This window comes from Diceros bicornis, chromosome 33 (genome assembly GCF_020826845.1).
Source record: "Diceros bicornis minor isolate mBicDic1 chromosome 33, mDicBic1.mat.cur, whole genome shotgun sequence".
Classification (NCBI taxonomy): Eukaryota; Metazoa; Chordata; class Mammalia; order Perissodactyla; family Rhinocerotidae; genus Diceros; species Diceros bicornis.
Window position 1 is genome coordinate 26,198,072 of NC_080772.1, and position 27,892 is coordinate 26,225,963.

The following is a 27,892-nucleotide window of genomic DNA, read 5'->3' on the forward strand; positions in this document are numbered from 1 at the left end:
TTTTTTTTCCCCCTCATTTTTGTATGGGAACCAGAACTAGAAAGCATTAAATGAGGAAAATTAACCACTCACAGAAAAGGTGGAAGCCCAGAGAAAAAAGGGTTTGTCTTTTATGGTTTGTACTTTGTAAGCTGTGGGTGTGACTCAATTTCCTCACCACCCACATAAAAAGGTTGCCACCCAATCACTGTTTTTTCTATCCAAAACCCCTCCCCTTTGATTTTGGCTAGGAGATACCCTAAGAAAGACTGCCCTTCTGGACGTTACAGACTGTGACATATAAAAGCTGTTAGCTGCTCCTGTAGCCAGCAGCTTTCAAACATTGCAGAGTTTTGCTCTCTGCAAGCTTGCAATAAGACACACTCCTCTTACAAGAGTTCATGCTACAGCCTAGCAAAGAACTTTAAATTTTTGGAAGAACAATATATTCATTTTGGCCTTGTGCAGAGGTAAGCTATTTAGCTCAACAAGTTTGTTTTGCATGCATTGATTTTAAAGTAGCTCACATTTTTATTTTTATTTTTTTAGAAATGAGATTGTATGATTATAATTTTTGGGGGTATGTGTTCTATCACTTGGTGTCCATATATGTCTGGCTGACATTACCAGCACCTTCTCTGTTGTTGCCTGTGATGCAATTTATCTCTTCACTCTCAAAATGAATTTCAATTCCTAAAGATGTCCCTCTGAAAATCAATATGCAGTAATGCACTCTGTGGCTCAGGCATTTGGGGTAAATGTTTCACATTCATTTTAGGATTAGTAGTCATGCTGTTTATTTTTCTCTAGCTATAGGAGTTCCTCTTAGGAATCTACCTGGTAACACCAAGTGAAATGTATAGAGATTACTAAAGATTGTCTCCTAGGCTTGAGTCCAACATTGGTTTGGATTTTTTTTTTGGAGAAAATCAAATCAAGTTATGCTCCCAAATGATGACTGTGTAAATTCATACCCTCTGGCCCTGTTTTTTTTTGTTTGTTTGTTTTCTTTTCATAGACCCTAACTCTACCTTTCTGCTTTAAAGCAAAGTAAGCTGGGTGGCCTCTCCTTCTCCACTCCTCAAAATGATAGCAATCTCTGCCGTCAGCAGTGCACTCCTGTTCTCCCTTCTCTGTGAAGCAAGTGCTGCCGTCTTACCCGATTCCACTGACTCATCCCCGCCAACCAATAATTTCACTGATATTGAAGCTGCTGTAAAAGCACAGCTAGATTCTGCGGATATCCCCAAAGCCAGGCGGAAGCGCTACATTTCGCAGAATGACATGATCGCCATTCTTGATTATCATAACCAAGTTCGGGGCAAAGTGTTCCCCCCAGCCGCAAACATGGAATATATGGTAAGAGGAATGTGTTTTCTTTGAATTTTGAGGGAGAGGGCTTTATTTAAATTGTGCGTTGGCAGAACCTAAAGAGTGTTTATATGTTAAGGGATATGGGGATTGTTACAGATTTTAACTTAGGAAAGGTTCTTATGTCCCTGGTAAGTTCTGTGAAGGACTCCTTAAGTACTGTTCCATCATAGAATTAAAGAGGGGTGGGATCTAATTTTCTTTTGTGAGTTCCATAACCACTGATGAATCACATATTATATAAGAAACATAGATAAAGAGTGGGGTATGTTGACTGATGGCGTTTGAAAGGTCCACTTTTTAAAAAAATTCACATGGAACTTTTTCTGTGCTTTGTTTATCTAACAGTCATATTAATCAGCTAAAACATTTTTTGAAAATAATTTTTTAAAATTATAGGTTTCATGTGCATGATTTATTCTCTGGGTAGGTGTCTTGCCCTTTCTTGGAAAAAGCTCTTCCTGACGCTAATCTATTTGTATTCTCAGAGAACATGCTGACTTTTCCTCTTTGTGATTTAATGCTTTGTCGTTCAGATAACAGTGAAGCCAGCACACTTGCACACTGTTCCAACTTGCCATGAACACATTCCTTGCTCTCTCTTAAAAATAGACACTCTGTGTTTAAAGCATTTTACTTAGTAAAAAAAAACAAAAAAAACAACTTAAGTTGGTATTGAAAGGGTCTTTTTAAAGTTACTTTATTTTTGGTTTTGAATTTATGCAAGGTTATGGTTTAAATTCCAGCACCTTCCAAGAGCACAGCTTGGAGCCTGTTTAAGACAATGAAGACCACCAATATGGTATTTCTAAGTTGGGGTGGGGGGGATGGGGGTGGTATCACTAACAACTTTTTATAAGTGCAGACCTAAAATCTGGAATTTCTATTAGGTTCTAAATTCATCTATTTTATTTAAATAAGCTTTTCAAGGTTGGCTAATTGCAGATGTCAGAGTCACAGGAAAAATAAAGACTTGCCAAATGTAAGAGAGTCATAGTTCATAGAAGTACAATTTAGATTCTGTGAAAATGCTATTTTCCTAGGATTTTTTAAAGAAAGAGGAAAAGAAGAAGTAATCAGTCCTGGTGTGTGAGGGGCAATATAGTCTTCTGATTAAAAGTATGGGCTCTAAAATCTAAATGCTTGAGTTCAAACTCCAGTCCTGGAATATAAACTGAGTGAATTCATTACCTGATTGTGTTTCATTTCCATCATCTCTCACATGAGGATCAAGGAAGGGCCTGCCACATAGGGTTGTTATGAGTTGAGGGGGAGAGCAATTAGACCAGAGCCTACAGCAAAATAAACATTAATGTTCAATAAACATTAGCTTTCATGGGTTTCTGTGAACTTCTTGTGAAAGGTGCCCAGTGAAAACTCATTCCAGATCTAAAATCAGAAACAGTTACCACATCACCTTTCTAGAAAGTAATATGCAGATATAGAAAGAAGAGGAACAGATACGTTTTTAAAATTATCATAAATTATGAGAGCAATATGCATGAGGTTCTGTGTGAGATCAGAAAGGTACAACAGCCAGATTGTGGGATTAGGGAATATTTTTGGCAGCAATCACATTGCTATGCTGACTAAGCAGAGGATCAAGACAACTGAACCGGCTTTGGAGGCGAGCTCTTCTGGGTTCAAATCCTAACTCTGCTGCTTACTTTGTGGCCTTGTGCAAGTTACTTAATGTGTACAAGACTCAATTTTCTTATCTTTAAAATGGGAATAATAATATACATAATAACCAATCAGTATATGATGCAATTCACTATTTTGGTGACATTGAGGGCAGAGGGATCATTATGAGTAAAGGTGTAGATGGGGTAGAACACAGTAGAAATAGGTTGAAAAAGCCACATTTTTCTCATTATATTTTTCCTTAATGGTCAAGAATTAATTCACTCCACATGCATTTAATTTCTTCTTTGTGCCAAGGACTTGGCTAATTGTTTCCATAGATGATCTCACATTCTCCCTCTGAGGTTAAGATTGTGATCTTCATTTTACAAATGAAATCACTTAGACCTAGAGAAGTTAATGATTAGGCCAATGTGGTAAGCATAATGAATGGTATCACTGGAATCAGAATTTAGGTCTCTGTAATTTCAAAACCCATGCTTGTGTTGGGGAGCATCTTTTCAATTGCCAGATCAAGCAAATGCTCCTTTGGAGGAAACCTCTGAAGATGCCAGGATATCCTTGTTTTCTCCTTTAAATGACAGCTGAAATCCTATAGTATTCATATTCTATTCTATTATTATTTGCTTCTCAAATATAGGAGCTATTACATATGATTTATTTTGAAGGATCAGATACAGTGCTGGTTATATAGTAGATGCTTTATAAATCCTCCTTAACTCAGTAAGGTTAATGAGAAACAGTAGTTAAAATAGTAAGTTCTATAAAGTAAAATGTGACGGTCTCAAATTATCATGTCAACAGTGCATATAGTTCATTCACATATATTTATTCATATAATATTTATTGAGCACTTACTATATGTTAGGCACTATTTTAAGCACTGGGTGTACATTCACAAATAAAATAGACAATCCTTGGCCCTCTGGGTGAGGAATTAGACACTAAACAAGATAAATAAATAAATTGCATAGTATGTTCAAAGGTGATAAGGGTATGAAGAAAAATAAAGCAGGTTGTGGTGAGGTCATGAAATTGAATAGGGTGGTGAGGGAGGAGCCTGCTAAGAGTGTCTGGAGGGAGGTGAAGGAGGGAACCACATGAGAGATAAGGGAAGACCAATCCACGCAATGGAAGTGCAAGGGCAGAGGGAGAAAATTGATTAGTTCAATTAGAAAAATGCACTCAACTTAGTGAAATCATAAGTTAGAAGGACACTGGGTAAATTAACCAACTGAAATAATTCATCTGGATCCCTCATGAAGACTCAGAGAAACTTTGAGGGAAGTATAATATAAGAGGTAGCTTAGACGTCGGAGCAAGAACCTTAAGTGACTTTAATCTCCAGGCTGGGTGAAAAATACCGATCTCAACTTAACACTGTTGCCTTTATTTGAACTCGTTCAACATTGATTGGGATGGTGAGCAATTTGAAAGTGAGCTCAGTTCCCAACCTCTACTATGTACTTCAAAAACTTAAGACGCTGAATTCACTATGGCCACCAGCCATGTGATCATATTATTCTCTTCAATGAGTGACATCATCATGGGGATGGCCTTCAGCTCAGGGCTTTTTCTAATTGCACCAGCCTGATTTGCAATCCCTTTCATCCACAACTTTGCCCTCTGAGGCTTTTCCCAGTCCATTTCTTCTCACTCTAATGTCTCCTCCTTAACTTATTCCATTACTTATAATCCTAACCTTCCAGTTTTATATCAAAATGTTGTGTCTTTTATTGATATTTCTTACACTCAAAATAACATTTGGTTTCTCCTTCTGAACCACTGTAATGCTTTATGTCTATCATACTGCTCTCATCAAAATTGAACTTGATTTATAGTCATTTGTGTATTTCTTGCAAACCTCCTATTTTTAAGCTTTCAGGGTGATAAATCTATGTTTATTCACCTTTGAATATCTATATTTTTGGGAAATTTCTTGTGTATAGACCATTATCAACCAGTATTTAATGAATTTAGCTGAAATCCTTATGAATTGTTATATGTTTATAAGCAGCATCAATTTTGATATTATGATATATATTTAAATAGGTTTTCTCATCACTTATAATAATAGTTTATCCCATGCACCTAAAATTTAAAAAAGAAGTTTTTCATAAATTCTAAAAAAGCTCCTTAAAATTAAGTGATTTTATCTTCTTTGAGTGTTTGGTTGTGTTAGTGTATGCTTGACTAAATACAGTGGAAGCAATTTGAACACCAGAGTGTTGACATTCATATTATAGTTGTATAATATTTTCTTTGGATATATTGTCCATGGTTTTAGTCAAAACACATTATTTGAAATATTTAAGTTTCCAAAACAGTATCTTTTCAAAAAAAAATAATAATATAGATAGAGCTTAAGATACACAAGTCAAACTTCTTTACTCTTGGCTTCCATTCTACAATTAGTTTATTGACAAATTTCCAGAGCTCCTTGGACACCAGCTGTTTTTCATTCTTCCTAAGGGCAGCTTAAACCATGACTCTAAACCACAAACCACACTAGTTTCTTAGAATAAGAATTATCCCCAAAAGAATGAAATTGCAAGACTCACACATGGAGTAAAATTTGTAGAATATACCCTGAATTCAAGTCAATTGAATAAATTAATTTTTTAAAAAAATTGAAGTCCTTTCATGAGAGGATGAGATCCAAAGATAACAGAAATCTTCATCTTTAAAGTATAAACAAAACAACAAAAAACAAAATAGACAAGGAAAAAAACCCACCAAGCATGTAATTCAGATAATACCTGCCACACAAGATTGATATAATAAAAGAGGTACAGATAAATACCATGGAAAAGTCAAAGAAAGATGTGATAATCTCTAGTTGGCAAAATCATGAAAGGCTCCTTGGAGGAGGGGCATTTGAGACAGATGCTCAGGAAGGGGCAGGGTTGGCTGTTATAGTAGGTAAAGCAATGCATGAACAAAATCGACAGGAGAAAAACAGCATGGTGCGTTAAACACATTTTTGAGGAGTTTGAGAAAAGATTGAGGATCACTTAATACAAGGCAATAAGGGAGACTGCAGAGGTTTTAGAGCAGGGTCAGAGGTACATTTTACAAAGATGGCCTTAACAATTGATGGAGTTTAGATTGGTAGTAAGGCGACCAAAGAAGTGGCAACCAGAGAGTCAGCGGTGCGATTCCTTTAGGCAAAGCCAAGGAGGAGAGCCTCACCCATGCCTAAACACGATGACAGATATGAATGACTAGCTCAAGTGTAGTGCAGGAGACAGCCGTCTTCACAGATGGTGTAGAACGCTGGAAAGGCAGGTGAGGGACTTCAAGCGTGAAGATATTGATGGATATGAACTGAACAACTTAAAACTGAAAAAAAGAGTAGAATGTAATTTCAAGAAGCCAAAATAGGTATATTGATAATATGGCCTATTTTATTTGTTTGGTGCCTGTAAATATAATTTGCAGGGCTAAGGAAATAAGCCTTCCTATACTTTTCTGGAAAAGAAAGAAATACTAGTTACCATGGCACAGCAGATAATAAAGTAACAGAAAGCATGACTTGAATAAATGAATAGAGAATAGATTAAGCCATCCTCAGAAATAGGCAATAAACTACTTGCCTATAATAATTTATAACTTGGGAATAATGAAAAATGCTGATTTTATTTATTTAGGTTTCATGCTGAAGAGAATGTAGATAACATAAGCTATCTTTTTTCTTATTCAATAGTTGACTAAACACTTGTGATGCCTCTCCTTATCATTTTTTTTTTTTTTAATGAAACGATATATTGAACCAGTTGGCACATGTCCTCTCTTTTGGGAAGGATAACTCAATTTTCTTGTTATAAACATGAGAAATTTGATGTGTCTAACCTAAATCTTTTCAGTGAATGCTTTTATGACCACTAGAAAGCCTCCTGAGAGCCGTTGCCAGCCAACAGTGAACTGAGAAAGACTGCTGACAGGAAGGCATTTCTCCAGCACATTCGGAACTCCTCATTCTTGACCTCCTACATGTAGGATCTTTTAAGTGTCTTGGCTGCAAATGGAGACCAGGCACATTTTGCAGGAATTTTCTCCCAAGATGCAGGTTGCTTAGTATTACTTACTTGGTATTACTTACATACAGATGTTCAGCTCTCCACATGTGGAGCTAGCTGAAGGTAAGAACCTTTTGTTTGTGGCTCTAAGAAGTACAGATGTAAAAACATTAACACCATGTGATTCAGAACTTCACTGTTAGGTTTTAGACAGATAAGCTGTGAATCACACATAGGCCACATATATGGTGACTATGTTTCCTAGTATTCACCACTGCTTTTTTGGTGGCAAGTAATATTTGACCAGCTACAGTAGTATAGAAAAATATTTTATTAATAGTCCTGCTGAGTATTTATAAAACCTAGTATCATATCTGTCCCACACAGGATACTCGGTAAAAATCTGTGAAATAACCGAATGAAGTCTTTTAACCTTTTCTGGGCATCCCATGTAAAGAGCACATGGCTGTAGTGCTCTGTTGAGCAAGAGTCATTTCATATTCAATCACTCATTCCACAATATTTATTCATGTGTCTGGCACCGTGCTGGAGGATTCAATGGGGAGCAAAAAGATACTCTTTGATAGGAAATACTGTGAATAGACAAGAGGGCAAAGAAGTGAGCTGAGCACTGAAGAAGAATAGATACAGGATGCTTTGGGATCTCATGGGGTGTACCTAGCCCAGACTCGGACTCGGGGTAGAGAGGCAGAGAAGGCCTCGAGAAGGAAATGATTTCAAATATTAGCAGAGTGCATGCACTTAACCACTATGCCACGGGACCAGCCCCTCAAATATTAAATATAAAATATAAATAAAAGTTATACAGGCAGGCGTTAAGGAAGGAGGGAATGCATAGTAGGTGTGGAAAGGCGTTCAAAGAAGGTACATGGCACATTGAAGGCAAGGATAAAAATTCAGTGTGTCTTGGATGTAGTGTATAAAAGAAAAAGTGATGTTTGATGAGGCTAGAAAGGTGTGTAGAAACTCCTTTGAATTTTATGCTAAGATCAAGGGAAGTTATTGAAGGTTTTAAGCAGGGAAGTTACATAATTAATTTGCATTTCAGAAAGGCCTTTCTGTCTACAGAATGAAGAAGAGGTTGGAGACAGGCAGAAATGAAGGCAGATACACACTCACTAGGCTGTTATAACAGTCTGGATGAGAGATCGTTGAAGCCTCAATGAAGTTTAAGGCTGTAGGGATGCGACAAAGTGAATTTGGGGATCAAATCTATGGGAGTAAGTGATTTATATGATGAGGTGGTCAAGGAGGATGCCTCCATTTCTGACTAGGACAATTGGGTTTCTCTGAGTTGGAGAATACAAAATAAAAATCAGATTTCAGACAGTCATTTAGCAGCTGCAGGTTTATCATCCAGTGCACACATCTACAGAGATTGAAAAAAGTAGCTAGTATGTGGGAGAGAACATTCTTCTACTACAAAGAATTTTGGATGGGAATATGCTTTGGTAATCAAAATGGAGCACTTTGCATAATAGGGGTAGGGCAGTGTCATGGAGACAGCATGGATGGATGATTTTATGTCTGGGAACGTACTCAAGAATTTTTGCAAGAAGTTTTCATGTATTTTTTTTTTTTTTTTAGACTAAGTGCTGAGACTTAAATAAACAGGAATCCAAGTCTAATTCAGGGGCCTAGGTAGCACCAGGCCCATCTAGTCCTTCTGACACACTCAGAATAAGGTATTTTTGGAAACTAATCAAAGGACTTCAGAAAAATGGAAGTTGGCTAGACTGGCTGGTCTGGTGTCCTAGTATCTGAAAATCATTTAATAGTCAGTCAGTGGCCATTAAATAGTTATGAACTTAAAATGTTTAATTGTCTATGAGAATTTCTGAAAAATGGCGTGGGAAGGGGATAGGAAAGGTAAAGACTAACAACACTAGTCAAGAAAAATATTTGGCATAAAATACATCATGGACTGAGGTTTGGAGGGATAGGATTTGCATGTTCCCAGTCTATGCTACCCATAGTGTCTAAATTCAGGTACCAAGCATTTTTTTTTTGACAAGAATATGGAAGAATGCCCAACAACTTGTGTTTTCAGGCTAAACTTTTCATGACTTTCAAAATTTCACACCACATATGCCAAACTGAAACAATCCAGAAATGTTACTTAAGGACACAATATTTTTTTTCTAACAAGTGCACCAAATTCATATTTCATAATTTCATCAAATATGAACATTCTACCAAATCTGCTCTTTGCATTCCAGCAAGACCATGTTTTCAGCAGGCGGTAGGTAGGCGGAAAGGCATTTGAATTCTTCTGACCAAATGGGCAACAGCGAGATGGGGTTTGCATGTGTATCACAGGATAACTTAATCGAGAAATCAGTTTCTGGATTATTGTAACACTGAGTGGGTGAAAAAAATTAACCACACCTGAAAATGTCTTCCTGGCTCATAACTCCACTATTAAATGATAGGTGATGGAGATTACATTTCCCTGGAAAGGAGAACCATTGCTAGAATCCATTAACAAATGGTCTTAAAATTTGAAGGTAAAATGTATGATAGACAGTGATTTAAGGTAGGAATAATAAGTTTTAAAGCATCTAAAATGTTCTCTAATTTTTATCTTCCACTGTTTGATGTTATTTTCCCTGGAAGCGAGCTTCTTATTATCTATACACAGTTCTGCTTCTGATTGTTTAGTCGCTTCAGGGTTCGTGTGTTTTCGCTTTATCTGATTGCCTGCTTGGTTGAGACGAAAGCTTGGTGTCTCTTACACTTCGGCCTGCCAGATAACAGGATCAAAAGTGAGCCTCACACCACTTCCCCTTTCAGGCAGCTTTCTAGTTCACTGGCACCACTTCTATTCCAGTGTCTGATTCTCCAATAATAATAATATCTACCATTGAGTACACCCTGCCCTGCTATGTCTGTGCTAAATACTCTTTAGTCACTATCTTGCCTAGCTCTCACAACAGTCTTGAGAGGTGGGAACAATTTTCCTCCTTTAGAGACAGGAAACCCAGAGCTTGGAGAGCATGAGTAACTTCCCCAAGGTCACAGAGCAAGTAAATCAAAATGATGAGAACACAATGCTGACAACAAAGCCCAGGCTTTCAAAGAGCGTACACTACATACCTCCCTTCATGTGTTCATCTCCTGCTCTTGAGCCCTCCAGCTAGGGAATTTCCCTACATGCATTTTATCTGAGGATATCACTGAATGTTAGACAGTATTTCCTCATGTGGAATCTTGCTCCCTGTACTCTTTCTATCCTTGGAGACGGTGTAGGAAAATTCTGCATTATGATAGTGCTTCAAGTCTTTGAAGGCTGTGAGCATCCATGTCTTAGACCGTTGACCCCCAGTCATCCAGCTCTTTCTTAGCCTCCAGCTCTTTTGCGTTAAATACCTATACACACCACCTTTCACATCCAGAGTGTTTCCGACATAGCCTGTCAGGGAAGGTTGCACAAAGATATTTGCTTTCTGAAAATCCTGGGAAAGGTAAGAAGTTGTGCCATTAAAGAAATGGAAAATCAAAATACTCTCCCCACCCCCTACGCCACACATACACTCATGAATGGTGCCAGTTAGATTGTCTTGGGAACTTGAAGCAATGTGGCTCTGAGCAAGGAATGTCTTTCATCCGGTTGTTGTCCCTGGTTGGGTTCCAACATGTGTGTTCTTCTGGCAATGAGGTGTCTGGAATTTATGGGACCTGAGCAGTGCAGAGTAGTGATGAGAAATTATTCTCTATTTGTTCTCCTTCTGAGGATGCATCCTAAAGTTAGGTTGGCAGATTGGATGGGCACATTCCTCTGCTGATTCATACCATATTCTCATGAACTAAGTTACTTATAGGTCAAATATGTTTTTCAAATACAGATTCAATGTTATTGTAATGGAAAGTGATTGCCTTACTTTTAAAGTTTTTTATCTTTTTTTTTCAAGATTTTGGATTTTCAGAGAGTTATGTATATGTTTCTCCCACATGTTACTTATGATATTTTGGTTAGTAAAGCCATTTAGAGTTCCTATGATTTCTAAATAAGCGCCATGAACACCATCTGTTAATTCTGTATTCATATCCACATAGCCACAAACTATATGCTCACTTCTACTGGAATTGTCACTCTCAGAATGAATGATATTGGTTTGTTTGTACAGCAGTATACAGGATGATTTCTCTACCTCTCTCACCCATAGTTCTGTCTTCCACAGATATACAGAACAACCATTCTCACAGAGTTTGGCACACAATGTCTGTGATAGTAAGACATTTTCCTGATGAAGTGCTATTTTTTATTTTTATCAAAACTTGGATCAATAATAGACCAGAGCTGAGAGGAAGGATACTAATGTAAGTGCTTATACATGAAAATTGACAGACGTTAACTATCAGAAATGTCCCCTTCTTCCTAAGCCTTCCATGTGGTGTGTGAGTATATGTGTGAGGAGGGGGTGGGGAGGGGTGGAAGAGGAGAGAGGAGGCCCAAAGTTCTCTGCAATCAGAGTGATACTCCACCAAATAAGGCTTTAGATGGTTATTTCTAACCAGAAGAGCACAGACCACTTTACAAGTATACATTCAATGTCCCCAACCCTGAAATTTTGATTCAATAGGTCCAGGATTGGGCTAGGCATCTGCCTTCTCAAAAGTTCCCCAGAAGATCCTGGAGTAATTTCCCAGGTGAGAACTCCAAAATATGCTTTAAGAACCATCTTAGGGGGTGGCCCAGTGGTGTAGTGGTTAAGTTCACGTGCTCCACTTTGGCAGTCTGGGGTTCACAGATTTGAATCCCGGGCGCAGACCTACACACCACTCATCAAGCCATACTGTGGTGGTGTCCCATATACAAAAAATAGAGGAGCATGGGCATGGATGTTAGCTCAGAGCCAATCTTCCTCACTAGAAAAAAGAAAAAAGAACCATCTTAGATCATGGTTCAGGACACAAAAACTGAGCTGAGGAAAATATTATGTGGCTCAAATATCTACTTATTTGTCAAGAGACTATACACTGAAAGAATTAATAGGTTAAACCAAAAGAAGAATTATCCCAGTGATAATTTCTATATTATCACAAAATTGCACTTGACTATTCATTCAGCACCTGCTTTCAGAAAGCATTGTGTGGGCACTGTGCGTGAGCTACAGAAGTATGTAGCGTGGAACAGCGCTTACTCGAGAATATACTTGATTGACTAAGAATGCTTCAAAAGAAGCAAACTTTTAAGTAGCACATGATTGTTTGGAGCTTCTTTATATAATGTACCATACATTATATATGTATAATGTGTCATATAATAACGAATTTATATAATGCATCATAATTTGCAATTGTTCACTTTTTTGTTTAGTAGTGTTTTATTTATTTATTTTTTGTGAGGAAGATCAGCCCTGAGCTAACATCCATGCTAATCCTCCTCTTTTTTTGCTGAGGAAGACTGGCTCTGAGCTAACATCTATTGCCAATCCTCCTCCTTTTTTTTTTCTTCCCCCAAAGCCTCAGTAGATAGTTGTATGTCATAGTTGCACATCCTTCTAGTTGCTGTGTGTGGGACGCGACTTCAGCATGGCCGGAGAAGTGGTGCGTCAGTGCACGCCCGGGATCTGCACCTGGGCCGCCAGTGGTGGAGCGCGTGCACTTAACCGCTAAGCCACGGGGCCAGCCCCGTGTTTAGTAGTGTTTTTATTGCCTCTCTCCACTAAACTGTAAGGCAGAGTCCATGTCAATCTGGCTGACTATTGAATTCACGGTACTCAGTGCCTCCCAATAAATATTCATTTGCTAGCTGCCTAGATGAATGAACCACCTAGGGTCCTATTGGTTAATCAGGAAATTTCACATTTCTCATAATTTCCATTGTTGAGGACAAAGCAGCAGTCCCTGTTTGGTAAGTTTGTTGTAATGAGGTTTGGGTCAAAGGTAATTCCAGGGTCACTCTTTCCTGCCACCATCCATGACTGTTAAGAGGAAGATGACACATGCATGTAAGTGTAGTGGTGATAATGACACCTTACTTTAGAGTCATAAGCTGTAGGCCCATCAACTACTCTAATTAGTTTTTTTTCGTTGTTAGTGCCATAGAGTCAACTCTGACTCCTAGCAACTCTGTGTACAGCAGAGCGGAACCCTGCCTGGTCTTTTTCCTCCATCCTCTTACCTTCCAGCACTCTATCAGACAATGTTCCACTACTATTCAGAGGGTTTTCATGGCCAGATTTTTGTGGAAGTGGGTGGCCATGTCCTTCTTCCTATTCTTTCTTAGTCTGGAAGCTCCACTGAAACCTGTCCACCATGGGTGACCCTGCTGGTATTGGAAACACTGGTGGCACAGCTTTCAGCATCACAGCAACACACAGCCACCACAGTATGACAACCAACAGATGGATGGTATGGTTCCCTGACCAGGAAACAAACCTGGGCCTTGGCAATAAGTGTTGAATTGTAACCACTAGTCCATCAGGGCTGGCTTACTTTAACTGGTAGCTATGCTTAATTTGCTCTACATAGTATTGAACTGTTTAGAATTTTACATTTTTAAAAATTATTTGCCAACATGTAAAAGTTGATGTATTTCACATATACATCAGGATTTCAAGATAATCCTGAAAAATGGTAAGCTCTAGACATTGGGCCCACCTCCTACTTGTCAGCAATTGGTTAGAGAGGAGTAGCCTCTTTGGGTGGGGAAAGTTCACTCACTTCCCAGTCTCTCTCTCCCTCTTTTTTTTCATATAACTGTCCAGAGGTCAAGCAGCGATTGTACTCCATCATCTTACACCCAATACTACTTTACTTATTTTCATTACAAACCATCCCCCCAATGCAATAATTTGAGTTTTATTATATTTATATAGCGCTTTGGCATTTTCAAAGCCCTTGACTGAAGTACAGTTTCACAGTGCAGATTTAGCCATGCATAGACTTAAAACATTGAAAATTTCTTTCCTTTATTTCCTAATCACTAATCCTATTTAAACACTCTTACCTCACATTCTGAATATTTTTCTTTTATCTGTCCCTTCATTAATTTATATATTAAGGCTCCACGTATATGAAGCCCTCGCTCGGTTAGGAGTCTCTTTCAATAATCCAGATAATAAAAGATAGTGGCTTTGACTGTGGTTGTGGCAAGAGTGGTGCTTATCAGTGGATAAGTTCTGGATATACAGTATTTTAAAGGTAGGATCAACAAGATTTGCTGATGGAGCAGATAAAGATTATGAAAGAAAGAGTAAAGAAGACTACTAGATTTTTGGCCTGAGCAACTACAATAGCAGCCTGTAAATTTTTCTGAAAAGGGTCACATGGTAAATATGTTCAGCTTTGTAGGCCTTATGTCTGTGGTCCATGTTACAACTACTTAACTCTGCCTTTGTAGCACAGAAACAGCCGTAGATAATATATGAGCAGGCAGTGGGGAAAATTTGTGACCCTTGAACTAGCAGATGGGTAATGCCATTGGCTGGTAGAAGGAAGACTGAGGGAGTAGCTGGTTAGGGCGTAGAGAGAGGGGGAGGGTTGCGAATATCTGAAGCTCGACCTGGACGTGTTATGAAGAGGTTGAAAGTAGTTGGGTGGATAAATTAGTCTCGAATTCAACTGAGAGCTCTAGAGAAATAATTTAGCATAGAGAATAATAATTAGAATTAGAGAGTAATAATACCACCAGCATATAAACGCTATTTCAATCCATGAGACTGGCTAAGATTACGTAGGCAGTGGATATAGATGAAACACAAAAGTTAAAAAAACAAATGAGAGAAGTGGACATAGCCAGAGTCCTGGGAACCCTTCAGCATGTAGAGGTTGGGGAGATGAGGAGGAATCAGCAAACAGCTAAGCAGCAGCCAAACCAAAACAAGACAAGTGTAGGTTTATGAAATCAAGGAATGGAAGTGCATCCGGGAGGAGCAAGTGGCCGGGTATGCCAAAGCTGCTACTGGACCGAGCAAAACGGGACCAGGAAATGACCATTGATGGCATTGGTAAGAGCTGTTTGGGTGGAATGGAGGTGGGGTGGGGAACCTGCCTGCAGTGGGCTCAAGAGAGAAAGGAAAAAGAAAAATTGGAAATTCTCAGTTAGGACAACTGTCAAGGAATTTCATTGTACAAGGAAGGAGAAGAGTGGTGCAGTAATTGGAAGATGTTTTTAAGAAATGTATGCTGTTGGCAATGACCCTCTCTAAAAAAGGGTACTTGACGTCATCTCTTTACACAAATTTAGCTATCCCACCTCCATGAAATGCAGTCCTTATCTTACCGTCAGGAAGTCTTCATTATCTTCTTTTTATCATTTAAAAAATGCTTACCCCATTTTGATATTTTATGATATAATGTGCTCCCAGAATTTGTCGTTATTTTTGAGGCTTAAGGGATTTTTTTTTAATTAAGTTTCTTTAACTCTCTTCTTCTTTTATAAAGTAGAATCCATTTAATATCATTTAATTAATCTACTCAATGCCCAAAATTTCCCATATGAAGGCCTTTCCTCTTCCTCTGTCCTGCCCCACCACACTCCACCCCATCCCTCTCCAGCTTTACCAAAGCTCATCCCTGCCCGCCTGTCTGGTTTAACACTGGATCTTGTATACCCAGCTCTCAGTTTCCTTTACTGGCCATTTCACAGGCACTGCTACCTAATGGAAATAAACCCACCAATTTCAAAACAGAACCGCAAACATGCCCATGAAGTCTTTTAAAAGCTTTTGGCTGCCCTCAGGGGAAATAATTTTGTCATCACTTAATTTCTTTTTAATGTTTCTTTTTTATTCCTGTAAGTCAGTACCCCTTTTCCAATCTGACTAATGCAGAAAAAGATCTAATAGTCCTAGCTAAATTATTTGTTCAAAACCCCAAAACTTTCTACCTAAATTGACTACTTTTTATCTGATCTGAACATACAAAATACGACCACATAAATGTGCAAGAAAATAAATAAGACATATCATACTGTCTCCATTTCCATTGCTATCATAGCACCCATGGCAATAACTAATCTAGAAATATGTCTCAAAAAACTCAAAGTGTGAAATTTTTATTTTTAGCATTTTATGTCTTTGAAGATGGTTTCCACGGGCAGAATAGATTTTTCAGGAGGTCACTTTTGTTTTCAAAATTAATATTCTTGGTTCTTCCTTAATTTAGCTTCAATTAATGAATCTTTTGGTCTATTCATAAATCTAGCAAGTTTTGACAATCACATTTCTTTAATATCTGTTACTAAAAATTTAATTAATTAAATTTCTTGAACTGTCTTTATAGATTTAATATATTTGATTTTTAAAGTACTTCAATTGATTTATTGAAAATAATAATTTCCATATATTTAAATGTCTTAAAAGTCTAAGAAATAAAGTGACTCAAGTTCTACATTTTGCAATACTGTTTAAAAAAAAAATCTACCAAGATTATTTTATAATTTTCAACTTAAAATGACAAATATTAAATAATTACTCATTGATATGCTTATATTGAAATTACAAGAATAACCTGTTGCTTTATTAAGCCACATTCTCTTAACCATTGCAATTTTAAGAATAGCAAATATGCACAGGTTCCTTAGCCAGAAATATCTATCCTTTTTAACACCTTACATTTGATTCTTTCAAACAGTTCTACATTTAATTCTTATGTTTGGAATTAAAAGATATTATCTAGGGGCCAGCACAGTGGCGTATCAGGTTTGCGTGCTCTGCTTCGGTGGCCCAGGGTTCACAGGTTTGGATCCCAGGTGCAGACCTACACACTGCTCATCAGGCCATGCTGTGGCAGCATCCCGCATACAAAGCAGAGGAAGATGGGTACAGATGTTAGCTCAGGGGCCACTCTTCCTCACCAAAAAAAAAAAAAAAAAAGATGTTATCCACTTAAAAAGAAATAAGCAGCATGTGATCTCAAACAATGTTGGGGGTATAGTCCCAATTAGGGTTGCCTTCCAATTTGACTACATTTCTTGTTGTCCAGAGATACGGACTGGAATCCAGGAAGGGAGCTTCAGATATCAATGTGCTTCATGATTCTGGCTGCCGCTGTGCTGTGGATACTGAAACGTACTGAAACGGTGGATAAAACCACCTCAGCCTGGGCTGGATCGTATCATTCTCTAATTCTTCTGTCTCCTTAGGACAGTCAGTGACCTTCTCTCATGCGGCAACATTCTTTGACTTGATTTTGTATTTCTTTGGCTCAAGCTCTAAAGATCTCTGAACTTGATGAGAATCTGCATTCTTTTCATACGCCTCCTATCTCTTGGAGCCACAACTCTTCTAGATATTTAAATGACATCAGTTTGAATTCTGGATATCTCTCATGGCTTAGTCCGACTATGTGGTTTCCCTAGACAAGATGCTTACTCTATTTATAGGCAGAATGGCTCATGGCGAACATTTTAGTCCAAAGCTAAGTCAATCAATTTATGAGCTGGCCCACTAAATGGCTTGTAACAACAAAGAATGGAAGAAAACCATTCGGGGCAATAGGGTACACCTACAAGCATATGCATGCTCTGACACTATTCAAGCCGTCTTTATTTTGTGAATTATCTAATTTAATCATTATATTTAACTTCCAGTAGGTCCTGTAAATGTTTTTGTGTATCCGTGCACAATATAGGAGGCAGGGTGAGATTTTAAGTGTTTATAACTAAATTATCTGTGAATATATCTATTTAAAGGGGCAAGAACTAGAAATACAGAATGTTGAAGCTGGTTGAATAAAAGCCAAGTAAGTATCAGGTATTTAGTTTTTCCAACAAAAGATAATAATACATTGCATAGTTATGAGGCATTCCACAGAATATTTAATAAGTGCACACGTGTGCCCTTCTTTTTCTGTTGCTGTATTTGTAGGCTATAATATTAAAATCATTTCAAATAAATGCCACTGATACTAAGAGAAATTCAGCAGATAGACTGTCCATCAAGCAGTCAGAAATTTATATATTAAGTTAAATGCTTAGGCAATTTACCTCTTTGTTCCCTGAACTTTTATAAGTTGTTAAAATTCTTTTACATAGTTATGCTGGCAACACTCATTGCAATTTAGAGCTTCTAGATAGGAAAGAATAGGTCATATTGGGCCACTCCCTACAGCCCCTAATTTTTTGTTGAAATTTCTTATTGTTATTAAATAAATTTATCATTGCTTGCTGTTTTCAAACTTCAAAGACCTCGCCTTATATTCGTAAATGTAAATACCACTGGAGATTAAGGGGAGAAATAATTTACTCATCTTCTCCTGGGAGTTGTAACCCATGGAGAAAGGTCTAAACAGCATATGCGGATCTCAGCTTTACCAGTAGATAGGATTGATGTAATTCCCAAATTTCAGAGCTTCTTACTCAAGCTGTATCTTTCCCTCTCTACAAGATGAGCGTGAGTCCTTCCTGGGCACAAAGACGCAAGAAAGAGTGCAGGAACTTCTGACTTCCCCTGCAGTGAGCATCAAAGGGACAGTCAGTCATGTTTCCCATAGGAAGGAAAATGACCAGCTCTCTGGGCGGGATACATCCAGTGCCCATCAGACTCTCCAGCACCTTCCTTCTGGGACATAGAGACAGGCACAAATCCCTCCCATCAGTTCCCTCAAAGTAAACACAGAGAGAGAAAGAAAGTGGTTATCCTTCCTCCTCCACAGCTATCTTCTCCAAAATTTTAATTGTGATGTTTGTACATAGAAGCACTTAAAACGGCAGACATTGGTAATGCTAAGTACATTATCTTCCTGTCAGAATCCCTTATCATAGGTAACAAAGTATGCTCATGTAAGATATTTTTCAGGCATGAACTTTTTGGTTTATCTTTTTGACATACACGATATTTAGTTTTTAAATATATGAATAAGTATAAAGATAGGATTGTATATGCTAAATTTCTTTTTAAATTCTTAACTAACTTAAATATTTTACATTATTTTTGAAAGAATCTAGTTTCACTCTCTCTGCAGTATGGAAAGGGCCAGAACTGAGCAAGTCATAGGCCAATATAACATAGACCTTCCTGGCTCTGATGCTGGGGCTGCTCAGGTATGTTAAATCAGGAGACGTTGAAGATGAAAGGTACCCTAGAAATTACCTCATCCCTTCTTGTTTTACAGATGAGTTAACTGGAAGACAGAGAAAATAATTAACATAACCTCAGTCACAGATGATTTTAGCAGTAGAATTAGGATTACAACACAAGAGTTTTGATTTTCAGGTCAGTGTTGTTTGTGCCATTTCTTAATGGCAAGGAGTGGATTCCGACTCCTAGTGACCCTGCGTACAGCAGAGCGGAACCCTGCTTGGTCTCGCCTTCCCGTGCTATGTCAGACAATGCTCCACGGCCATTCATAGGGCCTTCATGGCCAACTTTTTCAGAACTGGGTGGCAGGTCCTTCTTCCTAGTGTGTTTAGTCTGGAAGCTCTGCTGAAACCTGTCCACCCTGGGCTACCCTACTGGTATTTGAAATACTGGTGGCATAGCTTTCAGCATCATAGCAACCCCAGTGTGACAACTGACAGGCAGGGCGTTTAGCTCCCTGACTGGGAAACAAACCCAGGCCGCGGCATAAGAGCACTGAATCTTAACCACTAGACCACCAGGGCTGGCCGTTTGTGCCATGCTGTGCTGACATTTTAGGATGGGACTATAATAAGGAATTTTAGCAGTTATTGATCTGAGTGCACACTGTAGTTCACTATGTAAATAGTACTTAGATGTATTTTTTTCCCAAGTGACTACAATTAGTTTAGAGCCCTTCAGGGAACATAATTTGATGCTGGTATTCCATCTGGACTTCCTTTGTGAATTAATTGTGCTGGTTTACATTTCGGTGAACTGTCATTCATATTTTGTTGATCCATATTTCATTTAAAAACCTCAAAAGAATAAATACTAGGTAAATCCATTATCAGTCAAAAAATGCTTTTAAAAGTTAATTTCAGTCCTAGGATCCTATGATTTTCATTATAAATTTATTTGGTGGTGTTGATATACTTTGCCCAGATTTTTACAGACAAAACAAAGAAGTTTGAAGTAATAATTCATAAAATTTGTGTCAAATGATTATTTTACTGAGCTAAGCAATTAACTAGGAAAAAAGTAGTACAAAATTTCCTAATTGTAAAAAAGTGTAATATCAACCCCCCAAAAAACACAAATACATAAAGAAATAGACACTAGCTCTTAAAATATTATAGCATGAATGTTTTCCATTTTTGATACTATGTTGAACATTGATTACTTATTTATTGCAACGATATTATGTAATATTTTGCCACATTAAATTTAATCCACCAAATGGACAGATTATATTCTGGATAACTATGGAAAGTGTGTCCTGCTATATCTCCTTGAGTAATCTTTCTTTTTACATGCACAAAGGAGACATGGCCATTGTCGCCATAAAATTACTCCAGATTCTTTTTAAATAATTCTGATTTCATATAAACTTAGTGAGTTTATTTTAATGTACTTCTATGTCAATTTATGTAAGATGATTTTGTTTTTCTAATTTAAAGCAGTTTCTGAATAACAAATCTCTTTTGAGGGTGGCTGCCATGGCCTTCTAGGGTGAAAGTGTCTCTTGAAGAATTCATCTATTATTTTGATTTTTTCCCATTTTATTTCAGTCATTAAAGTAATTTCCTTTCAGGTAAATACATTGTTATATTAAATAAATCTATGTATCCCATTGTCCTTGGGGAAAATTAAACGTTTTCAGCGTCATGGTCAAGCAGCCCCATGAGTTGTCTTGGAAGCTTATGACTTATAGAGAACGCATAGCTATTAATCCTAATGTAGGCAAGTCTTGCTTGTCTCCACCCAGCCTGGGGGAAGAGAAAGTCACCAAAAGAATGATAAAACGAGAGAGACTATGAAAAGATCAGTAGAAGAACATCTATACACCTTCTTATGGAGCTCCATGTGAATTTGAGTAATTATAAAACTGTCACCTTCTTCTTCATATAAAGGTTTACCTTCTAAAATATACTACTAATCAGTGTCTAGCCACAATTTGAACAAAATTTTTTCAGATAGCATAATAGATAAAGACTTTAGGAAATAATGTCATGATATTGAACTATAAAACTCAACTGTTGTAAAGAATACAACAGATAAATACTTCAGTAAATTATATTTTCACTAGAGAGAAATTTTGAAGCATTTTTTTTCTATATTTACATACAAGAATTGTAAATATTCTCTATTTTGTGTTTTTGTACTTTGTAACTTGCTAAAAAATAAATTACCATTTTAGAGTTGATTTATTATTGGCAGATCCACAAATGCTTGGCTTAATTTCCCCATACAGCTTTGGAGATGAGAATGTTAATCCATATGGTAACTAATATAAATGCATATCAAATCAATAAAAATAAAAATCTACAGTAAATCATTCAAATGTTATCCCACAATTTTTTTCAAAGAAAGTTATTACACATCAATAATATCCTTATCAATTTAAACAACTTCCTTTTTCAACAACAATGACTATTTTTCTTAATTTAATTGAACCTTACCATAACATATTTGTATAGCAGCCTTATGTAGCATAGTCAAGTTATTTTTAACATAAAGATAAAGAATGGTGTAAAGAATGATTTTGTTTCCGGTTCATATCAACTAAAATGTAATTTTCATATTATTATTACTGCCAAAGATTCAAATGATATAAAATATGAAGGCTCCATGGAATTTATTACACTGTAATATAGTTTGACCTTTAAAAGTTGCAATATAATATTAGACATTATTAATTTTGGTAAATAGATTTGAATAAATTCTATCACAATAATTTTTAAGGTATATTAATAGCATGGCTCCTTGTTGCTGTGAACATGTCCTTTGGGGAAATCAATTGACTTTGGTGGATTTAAATTTCAGTAGTCAGTATGAGGTGTCCCCAAGGTACATCTAGATACAGTATTTTTGTTAACCTCTCCTTTACTAAACATGATGTCTCGTCTGTGGATCTAGAGGGCACAATAAAAGCAATCAAGTTTCCTGTGGTATAATCATGGTGAATCGTTATAGAACTTTGAATATCAGTGGTCTGAATTTGCTTTCTTTTAGTTAAAATATCTCAGGAAGAAGAATTAAAAGAACTTGAGGAAATAGTAGCACCGTTTCTTTCCTCTTACTTTTTGTTTGTTACTAGCAAACCTGGTAAAGTTGAAGGTTTTTCCCCTTTACAGGTTTGGGATGAAAATCTTGCAAAATCAGCAGAGGCTTGGGCAGCTACTTGCATTTGGGACCACGGACCTTCTTACTTACTGAGATTTTTGGGCCAAAATCTATCTGTACGAACTGGAAGGTAGGAAGCAGTGTCACTGATACTGTTTACCCACCCAACTTTATTACTTATGGACTCCAAGGGTGAGTGACACCAATTTCAAGTAATATCAGCCAATATTTATTGAGTGCTCACTATGTGTCAGGCACTGATGCTTGGCCTACGACTGTTTTAGATGTCTTCAAGGATTATTTAACTTGTTAAAAGGTCCTGATAAGGCCAGTCTCCCCTTTCACCCTTGGAACACCCTCCCTTAGCCTGTGTTTTTCACTTACCTCACGGAGTCTGAAAAGACCAGGCATGTGTTATATCCTGTATCCTGTCTCTTCCACCTCAAGCAAATCCCTTGACTTTGGCAGAAGCTATTCTTGAGTGTATGCAACTTTCTCATGGTTGCATATACCTGTATATGTATGTGTGTGTGTTACACAAATTATGTATATTTACATATATATGTTTATATACATACACACAAACACACACACACACACAAATATATCTCCAAGTATTTGCAACTATGGGAAAAGCTGTTCCCAGTGATAAGATAGTTTTTCTATCACTATGGAATGTCATCATCCAACATTCCAAAGACCCATTCTCTTCCATATAGAGTTGGAAAATCAGGAGTGCTATTATTAAAATTAAAGTGATTCAAGTTTAAGGAAAAAAACACAATGAATTCTAGTATTGCAACTACTTTTGTGTATCTAATTCTTAATTGTGTATAAGATTCTGATGGAAGAAAGTTTTGACATAGATAAAACAAGATAAAGATGTTGATTCTCGAAATATTTGCATTTCTCTTTTTGAAACGACCAGACACATACTTAGACAAATATAGAATCACTTGCTCCACTCCTGGGCATTTTCATGCTTGGCCCTACTTGGAGGAATAGAGGCTTCTATTAGGTAGTGATGGTAATTGTGAGGCGTGGGTATACTCTTGATTCACCGTGAGTAATCTGCAAAAGGAAGCATTAACTTACAATTTAACATGAATCCACTATATATTACCACTGCTGTACTCTAAATTCTCATCGTTTTTTTTTTTTTTTTTCGATATCTAGGTATAGCTCAATTCTCCAGTTGGTCAAGCCGTGGTATGATGAAGTGAAAGATTATGCTTTTCCGTACCCCCAGGATTGCAACCCCAGATGTCCTATGAGATGTTTTGGCCCCATGTGCACACATTATACGCAGGTTATTTCAATTGTCTTGTTAATTTTTGATCCAAATTTTCTTTAAAATGCTCTTACTATTTTGGTCAACATGCATTTTCTTAGTTCTGACTTCAATAATGTTATATTGGTTTATTTTTGCAGATGGTTTGGGCCACCTCCAATCGGATAGGATGTGCAATTCATACTTGCCAAAACATGAACGTTTGGGGAGCTGTATGGAGACGTGCAGTTTACTTGGTGTGCAACTATGCCCCGAAGTAAGTACCAGGTTGGATTCAACTTCCTGGAACCTTTAATGGAGTTAAATATTTTCAGTCTGGTAGGTATTTTAATATGAGGAAGACAACTACAATGGCCTCTAATCCTCAAATCTTCCATCACTCCCATATACCTGAAAAATGGTGAGCTGAACGGTTTCTTTTCACAAGGACAGGGATTCCAGGCTAAAGTTGTAGACAAAACAATTTGAGATATGGAGATTCACTAAATTCTCCTCACCGTCTTCCTTTAGTCATGGTGATTGTAAAATAAACACAGTACTGCCAGGCTTTTGATAGCTGTATACAAGGCATCGGAAAGAATCTTCTAGGGAATTTATCCAGATTACAATATTCTCATCTATCAGTACTAGAATGTTGGCTTACCTTTTTCACTAGGAAAACAAAACAAGCCCCTCTTCCTTTTTTTTTAAAGTAAAATTAAAAATATAGCTTACAAATTCCACAGATGGTTGAGGAGGTATTCATTATCTGAAGGGAAAATTTAAGTGCTATGACTTCTTTTTAAATTAAAGCTTTGCCATGATTTAAATTTCACTGTTAAAAATTATTCAGTAATTTCATCCTATGGCATACATAAAATGCATTGTGAAAATTGATCAAAATTATAAAATATGGTCATTTATGAACATTCTCTGTGAGGATAAATAAGTATTTGTTAACATTTGATAAAATGCCTTCTTGATAACAATAACTCTTGAGATGGTAAAATGTTCCAGTATTTATACATGAGTCTGTTCTCATTTGGAGTAAATACCAAAATGTTCAAAGGATTTATGATTCTCTTGGTGTCTTCCAAAGTAAGTCCCAAACAAAGATTTTCTCCAGTTTTGCCAGTATGGGGAGGGAATGAGAAAAGGTTTCATAAATAACTGCATTACTCATTTATATGGTAGTATGCCAGTGGAAGTGTTTTTGCAAAGTTAGAAAAATAGCGATTTTCCCGATGGTCCCCTCTTCACAATTATTAGAATAGCAAGGTTTGGAAAGTAGAATGTGTCTGCTTTATGAAAAGCATTAAACCTTTGCATTTATTTGATATTTTCAGTTTCACACCTTACATTTTTCTATTAAGCTTTTACCCTTCTTCCTGACATAAATAGGCCAAGTAGTATCCAAATGGTGATAGAGGTTTTTATTTCATTCATTTAACTATTCTGGTTTTGGCCAATGATTAGAATTTTCAAATATTATTGATGAAATATCTGATTGTTTTATAGGTCCAAGAGATTGTGTTAAGGCACTATATTTGTTCTAATAAATAACCATTATTTTGAAACCTAGGCAATGAAGAAAGTTTTAAAATCCTGACTGATAGTTGAATGTGATTCTTCCAATTTCAGTATCAAGTTATCTCAAGCCTAACTGTTTTTCAAGGGAAAAGAAAAGAGAGAGAGAGAAAGAGAGAGGGGGAGAAGGGAGGAGAATTTAATTAAATAGGATAGGACAAAAAATAAAAGAATGAATAATATAAGTTTATTGATGGATTGATTTACTATTGAATATAATTATTCAATAAAAATATGTGATTTATGTAAAAGTTTATAATATAATATGTAATAATTTTTACATACAATAAAATTGTATTTTTTTCCCTAAGAAAAATTGGCCCTGAGTTAACATCTGTTGCCAATCTTCCTCTTTTTGCTTGAGGAAGAGTGGCCCTGTGCTAACATCTGTGCCCATCTTCCTCTATTTTGTATGTGGGACGCCTCCACAGCATGGCTTGATGAGTGGTGTAGGTCCACTCCCAGGGTCTGAACCTGCAAACCCGGGCCGCCAAAGTGGAGCATGCTGAACTTAACCACTACGCCACTGGGCTGGTCTAAAATTGTATTTCTAAGTTTGTGTTACCAAAAATATGTGCTGTATAATTTCAAAAAGTTATGTTGAATAAATAGAAAACTATGAAATTAAAATAGCATAGGCTGAGTCCATATACTTTCATAGCTTTGAGTAAATAAGAGGGAAATAAGATTATAAATATAGAACAGGAGCGACTAGGATAAAGGAGTGAGCTACACTCATAGGAGAATGGGCATCCTTGAATGTTTCTGAGCAACCATGTGACATTACCAAAATTATGCTTGAGGAAGCTTATCTGGAGGGCAGAGTGTAGAATAAACTAAATAGAGGTGGGCAGTCTTGGAATCTCATCTCATTTTGTAATATGAATAGTTAATCAGCATTTTTTTCATTTTTATAGATAAATTTTCCGTTATAGATATTTTATAGATGAAAGTCTGAATTTTTACCTGACTGATATAAGCAGATATTTTCATGTCCTGTAGATACACTTCATGAGTCACTGCTTGGTCTTATTTAGTTCTTAAAGAAGATGAGAACCACCTGTTTCAAATTTTAGCCTCTTACCTACTGCTGTCTTATCTTCAACCCTGACTTTTCACTCTTGACAACCAAATTTTCTCCTGACCATTCCATTTTCTTCACATTGCTGGCTATAATGCTATTCCTTAGTACTACTCTAGTTACTAATCATCATGCTACTGAAAATATATTTATTACCTTCTCCTTCATAATTAAAGGAGCTAAATAACAGTAAGGCATTACGGCAGTTTTTAACTATCCTAAATGGAGAATTTGGTGTATTATTATAATCATGGCCATCCTGGGTGCGCACCAACGCACTTCTTGGCAAGCCATGCGGTGGCGGCGTCCGATATAAAGTGGGGGAAGATGGGCATGGATGTTGGCCCAGGGCCAGTCTTCCTCAGCAAAAATAGAGGAGGATTGGCAGATGTTAGCACAGGGCTGATCTCCTCACACACACAAAAAAATAAAGTGAAGCATTGGAGGCCGGCCTGGTGGCATAGCGGTTAAGTTTGTGTGCTCCGCTTCGGCAGCCCAGGGTTCACCACTTTGGATCCTGGGCGCACACTTACGCACTGCTCATCAAGCCATGCTGAGGTGGCGACCCACATAGAGCAGCTAGAAGGATGTGCAACTATGCATACAACTATCTACTGGGGCTTTGGGGAGAAAAAAGGAAAAGAAAAAGGAGGAAGATTGGCAACAGTTGTTAGCTCAGGGCCAATGTTAAAAAAAACAACAAAAAAACGAAGCATTGATAAAAAATAGCTATAAGTTTATGTATGGGAAAAAGGTTTTGGAATCATCTTTAATTGCTTCTATGAGCCCTTATTCCCTTACTATGAGAACTGAGTTTTCCATATCTCATTTTATAAATATTGAGAATCTAAAATATTTTAACTTTAGAAACAAATCTTGTGACATTTATGACCTATTTTTTTGTACTTATGATAACTTCTTGCTCCATCATTTCTAGGCCTCTCAGGAAATACTATATATATATATAACTTAGAATAGCATTAGCATGAGTTTTTAAAAAGTGAATATGGCCTGATTATGTGCTCTAGAAGGCAGCTACAGGAAGAAGACACATGTGGTGACTGGAATGACATCAAGCCTGGAGTCAGAGCACTAATTATGCCACCATTCATTGTAGTGCCTCACTTTTTATCTCTAAATTAAGATAATGTTAACTTAGAGAGAAAATATATAAAAAGTAAGATATATAGAATAATTTACTGTAAGAATAAGAAATGGATATAACTTCTAGTGCCTTTCTAAAATGACAAACTTCTCAAAAAGATCATTACATGTGATCATTTGCTTCAGGACAATCATATTTTTTTTCTCTTTCTTTCTTTTTTTTTTTTTGGTGGAGAAGATTGGCCCTGAGCTGACATCTGTTGCCATCTTCCTCTTTGTTTGCTTGAGGAAGATTAGCCCTGAGCTAACATCTGTGCCAGTCTTCCTCTATTTTGTATGTGGGTCGCTGCTGCAGCATGGCCTCTGATGAGTGGTGTAGGTCTGCACCTGGGATCCAAACCCATGAACCCGGGCCACCAAAGTGGAGAGCACCGAACTTTACCACTATGCCACTGGGCTGGCCCCACCAATCACATTTTTTTAATGCGCAAGTAGCAGTAATGCTATCTTTTTCTTTTTTTTTTCTAGGGGCAATTGGATTGGAGAAGCACCATATAAAGTAGGGGTACCGTGTTCAGCTTGCCCTCCAAGTTACGGGGGAGCTTGTACCGACAACCTTTGTTTTCCAGGAGTAACGTCAAACTACCTATACTGGTTCAAATAAGATTATCTTTTCCTCTAG

The 27,892-nt window shown here is 37.1% G+C and overlaps 1 protein-coding gene across 1 annotated transcript; it reads left to right on the forward strand.

Moving 5' to 3' along the window:
• Positions 1-1,065: 1,065 nt before the first annotated feature.
• On the forward strand, positions 1,066-27,874 carry PI15 (peptidase inhibitor 15). The gene is made up of 5 exons (XM_058529017.1): positions 1,066-1,338; positions 22,180-22,298; positions 23,345-23,477; positions 23,600-23,715; positions 27,739-27,874. The coding sequence occupies exons 1-5, from the start codon at positions 1,066-1,068 to the stop codon at positions 27,872-27,874; spliced, it is 777 nt and encodes a 258-aa protein (XP_058385000.1).
• The last annotated feature ends 18 nt before the right edge of the window (positions 27,875-27,892 follow it).

Excerpts from the sequence above, each read along its gene's own strand:
- PI15 (XM_058529017.1), top strand. The coding sequence starts at position 1,066 with ATGATAGCAATCTCTGCCGTCAGCAGTGCACTCCTGTTCTCCCTTCTC. Across the intron at positions 1,339-22,179 it reads CCGCAAACATGGAATATATG|GTTTGGGATGAAAATCTTGC; the intron begins GTAAGAGGAATG and ends TCCCCTTTACAG. Across the intron at positions 22,299-23,344 it reads CTATCTGTACGAACTGGAAG|GTATAGCTCAATTCTCCAGT; the intron begins GTAGGAAGCAGT and ends TTCGATATCTAG.